We start from the raw sequence: 3,968 nt of genomic DNA, 5'->3' as shown, positions 1-3,968 counted from the left end.
AATTGAAATTTTGAGATATATGTTTGAGACATGAAAGGAATTAATAAGATTGAATGATGCCTTTAAAATTTTCATCAAAGCAATTCAATATATGATTCATTGTTTGTTTGTATGTGGTTTTTTTTTTTTTTCGAATTGATCACTAAACTTATTTTTTTTGGTTTATAGAGGCATAACGGTTAAACCTTAGAACGTAGGAAATTTCTCTAACCTAAAAAAAAAAAGTTAATGGGTATTGGGTGCTTTAATAACAAGCCCGTATTTTCGAAAGCCCCAATTCCCGAATTCCCCAAGCCCTAATAAAAGTTATTGTAAACCTGCGGCCCAATTTCAAACCCTAAATCGCTGAACGATTTGATCGGACGGTCAAAAACCGCCTCCATAGTATTACAAAGCCGATAAAGGCTTATTCATCTGCTCATTGCACCTCTCGATCTGCTTCCATCCCTCTCAATTTCAAGGTATGGATGTCTGAATTATCTCTGCGATTCTAATTTTCTGATGATTTTTGTACTAATCATCTTATATATCTACGTATGTATTACTGATTTTTCCTTGACGGAGGCACCGCTGTCTCTATATCCGCATACCCCATTCATATGGGATTCTGGGTTTCGGTGTTGTATGTGTTACTGTTTATTTTAGGAGAATGAATTTTATATAGTGTATGGTTTGTATGCTTGTAGATGACGATTTTTTGTTTACTTTACATCAATCTGTTACGTACATCTTTTCTATGCTTAACTTCGCAGATCCAGCGAAACTAGTAGTTTTAGATTCGGATCTGTTGATGTTATGTTCAAAGTATAGCCTTTTACTCTCTTTTTTGTATCAGCTAAACAGAAAATTGAAGTTTTATTATATTTCAGTGTCTAATTTTCATGTTGCTGTCAAGCATGCACTAATAGATCTAGACAACTAGTTCTCCCAAATCAGCTTAATTCGACCTTATTCTGCATTTTTGATTGATCTGAATATGTATTAAAGCATCACTTCATATGTTTTAGGCTAATCTAATTGTTTTTTGGTTGATATTGATATTTTTCTGTGTAGAGCTTTACATTAGTTTAGTGGTTTTTTCATTGTTTTAAGATGAGAAAGAGATATTGATCTTGCTGGCATCTTCGTTTTTCCTCTACATGTATGATGAAAGAAATTGTCTCATGAAACATACAAATAATCAAGGCTGGAATCTCAAAAAGGCTTGTTTGCCAAATACCAATTTTGGGTTTGGTAAGAAACACTAATAAGCTCAGAGAATTGGCATAGTTTTTTGCCATAGGCCTCTGGTATTGGAGCATTTCTTTTCATCATTACATAATGTGGTTGAAGCCATATGCAGCTAGTCAATCATCTCTCTTTAATCCACTATTTCAACTTAATACATGACTATTTTTGTTTCACTCCAAATATTTGTCAAAAACTCCCAACATGTATCATGATTTACAGTTTTTTTAAGTTTGTTCTGTTGTTTCTGTTTCATTTAAATTCTCATTCTTAACTTGAGTTTGTCACTTGATACTTTCTTTCATCTACTCTATGTTAAACCTGATAGGAACACATGTCTTTTAACTTATTGTTTATGTTTTCTTGTGTGATATTTTGGATATAAACTTTATAAGTTTTGCAGATATTTAAGAATGTCTCATCGTAAGTTCGAGCATCCAAGACATGGTTCTTTGGGATTTCTTCCCAGGAAAAGGGCTGCTCGTCACAGAGGAAAAGGTTTATATATTTACATTTCCTGACATAAGATGTTAATCCTTTTATATATTAAAGTCGAAATCTTAATAATTCTTTTGGTTTTATATTGTTTATAAATCTATTATTGTTGGATTCTAATATATTGGTTTTACAGTGAAGGCATTCCCCAAAGACAATCCTGCACAACCTTGTAAACTTACTGCTTTTCTGGGATACAAAGCTGGAATGACACATATTGTTAGAGATGTTGAAAAGCCTGGATCAAGTCAGTTTCTAACTCTTTTTTACCAATAATAGTTTCTTTAGACCCTTTAGGATATCTGAATTTTCAAAATCTGGTCTTAAAAAGTTCTTTTTTTGCACAGCTTTAGTCTTTATTTTAGGTTCTCGTAATATATATTTGGTCAATGATCCAATTAAAAAAGACTATTTGGTCCTTGATTTAGGTTCTTGTAATCTTATTGGTCCATGGAAAGGACTTATTAGTCCAATAAATTCGATTATGTACCAAAATTGCATTATAACTCTTTTGGACTAAAATTGAAATATCAGGTGAACTTGGGTGACTATAAATGTAATTTACTTGTTTTTTTCTATCTTAACATAGTATTTACCACTTTATATGTAATAATGTTTTAATTCATTTTATCTCAGAACTCCACAAGAAAGAAACCTGTGAGGCAGTGACAATCATCGAAACACCTCCAATGGTGGTTGTTGGGGTGGTGGGGTACGTCAAGACCCCACGTGGGCTCCGCACCTTGAACACAGTGTGGGCCCAGCATCTGAGCGAAGACATCAAAAGAAGATTCTACAAAAACTGGTGCAAATCAAAAAAGAAAGCATTCACAAATTACTCAAAGAAATATGAAACCGAAACAGGAAAGAAAGACATCCAGTCACAGCTGGAAAAGATGAAAAAGTACTGCAATGTCATCCGTGTTCTTGCCCACACACAAGTAAAACCCTAAACCCTAAACCCAATTACATAAATCCTTAATCTTTTAAACATATCTAATCAGATATTGTATGTGAGTTTCAGATTCGTAAGATGAAAGGTCTGAAACAGAAAAAGGCCCACCTAATGGAAATCCAAGTCAACGGTGGTGATGTGGCACAAAAAGTTGACTTTGCGTACAATTTTTTCGAGAAACAAATTCCAATCGATGCTGTGTTTCAGAAAGATGAAATGATTGATATTATTGGTGTGACAAAAGGGAAAGGGTATGAAGGCGTTGTGACCCGTTGGGGTGTGACCCGTTTACCCAGGAAGACCCACCGTGGGCTCCGTAAGGTTGCGTGTATCGGAGCGTGGCACCCCGCTAGGGTTTCCTTCACTGTTGCTAGAGCTGGACAGAATGGGTATCATCACAGAACTGAAATGAATAAGAAGATTTATAAACTTGGGAAATCTGGACAGGAGTCGCATTCTGCAATCACTGAATACGACAGGTTTTTTTTTATTTTTAATTTTTTTTTATCAGGGGTAAAATAGTAATTTTCTTGTTGAATTTATGTGTTGTTTTTTGATTGTAGGACTGAGAAGGAGATAACGCCGATGGGTGGGTTTCCGCATTATGGGGTGGTGAAGGATGATTTTTTGATGATAAAGGGGTGTTGTGTGGGACCCAAGAAGAGGGTGGTGACGTTAAGACAGTCTTTGTTGAAACAGACATCGAGGCTTGCTATGGAGGAAATTAAGCTTAAGTTTGTTGACACGTCATCAAAGTTTGGGCATGGACGCTTTCAGACTCTTGATGAGAAGGCGAAGTTTTATGGAAGACTCAAAGCCTAGAAAGATTTTTTTTTTTTTTTATTTTTTTATTTTATTGTTGTTTTTTATAAGAAGTTGAGATGAAAGGTTGCGAATTTGGGATATGGATATTTTATTCGGTTGGGATTTTGAGATCTTATGGTATGTTTGTTTTGGACTACCATTCCACCGTCCTAAAATAAGTTCCATCTTTTTAATTATTTATTTGTTAAAATTGATTTTAATAAATAAATAAGTAGTAAGACATTACATATTCAGATACTTTCGATAAAATCCGGACCTATTGATGCATGGAAGTTTTTCAAAATTTGTTTTAAAAAACTAGCAGCACTTTGGTCTTCAGGGTTTGTCGTTTTTTGTCGATGGGTTCAAAATCTTTACTAGTAAAACAAATTACCATTTAGGATTTTGATTTAAGATACAACAAATAATTTGTAAAAATACGAACTGATAGAAAAATATTTTAAATGATAACAAAATGTAAAAAAAT

At 33.9% G+C, this 3,968-nt stretch overlaps 1 protein-coding gene across 1 annotated transcript; it reads left to right on the top strand.

The window, feature by feature from the left end:
* The first annotated feature begins 352 nt into the window (after window positions 1-352).
* LOC145004625 (large ribosomal subunit protein uL3y) lies at window positions 353-3,678 on the top strand. The gene is made up of 6 exons (XM_078963581.1): window positions 353-461; window positions 1,631-1,725; window positions 1,859-1,969; window positions 2,359-2,663; window positions 2,747-3,156; window positions 3,241-3,678. Exons 2-6 carry the CDS (start codon window positions 1,641-1,643, stop codon window positions 3,497-3,499), a joined length of 1,170 nt encoding a protein of 389 aa, XP_078819707.1. The 5' UTR covers window positions 353-461; window positions 1,631-1,640; the 3' UTR covers window positions 3,500-3,678.
* Window positions 3,679-3,968: the final 290 nt, after the last annotated feature.

Source organism: Lactuca saligna, chromosome 7, assembly GCF_052625555.1.
Source record: "Lactuca saligna cultivar CGN05327 chromosome 7, ASM5262555v1, whole genome shotgun sequence".
Lineage (NCBI taxonomy): Eukaryota > Viridiplantae > Streptophyta > Magnoliopsida > Asterales > Asteraceae > Lactuca > Lactuca saligna.
Note: the sequence above shows the minus strand (reverse complement) of the source record. Positions and strands in the feature narration are given on the sequence as shown.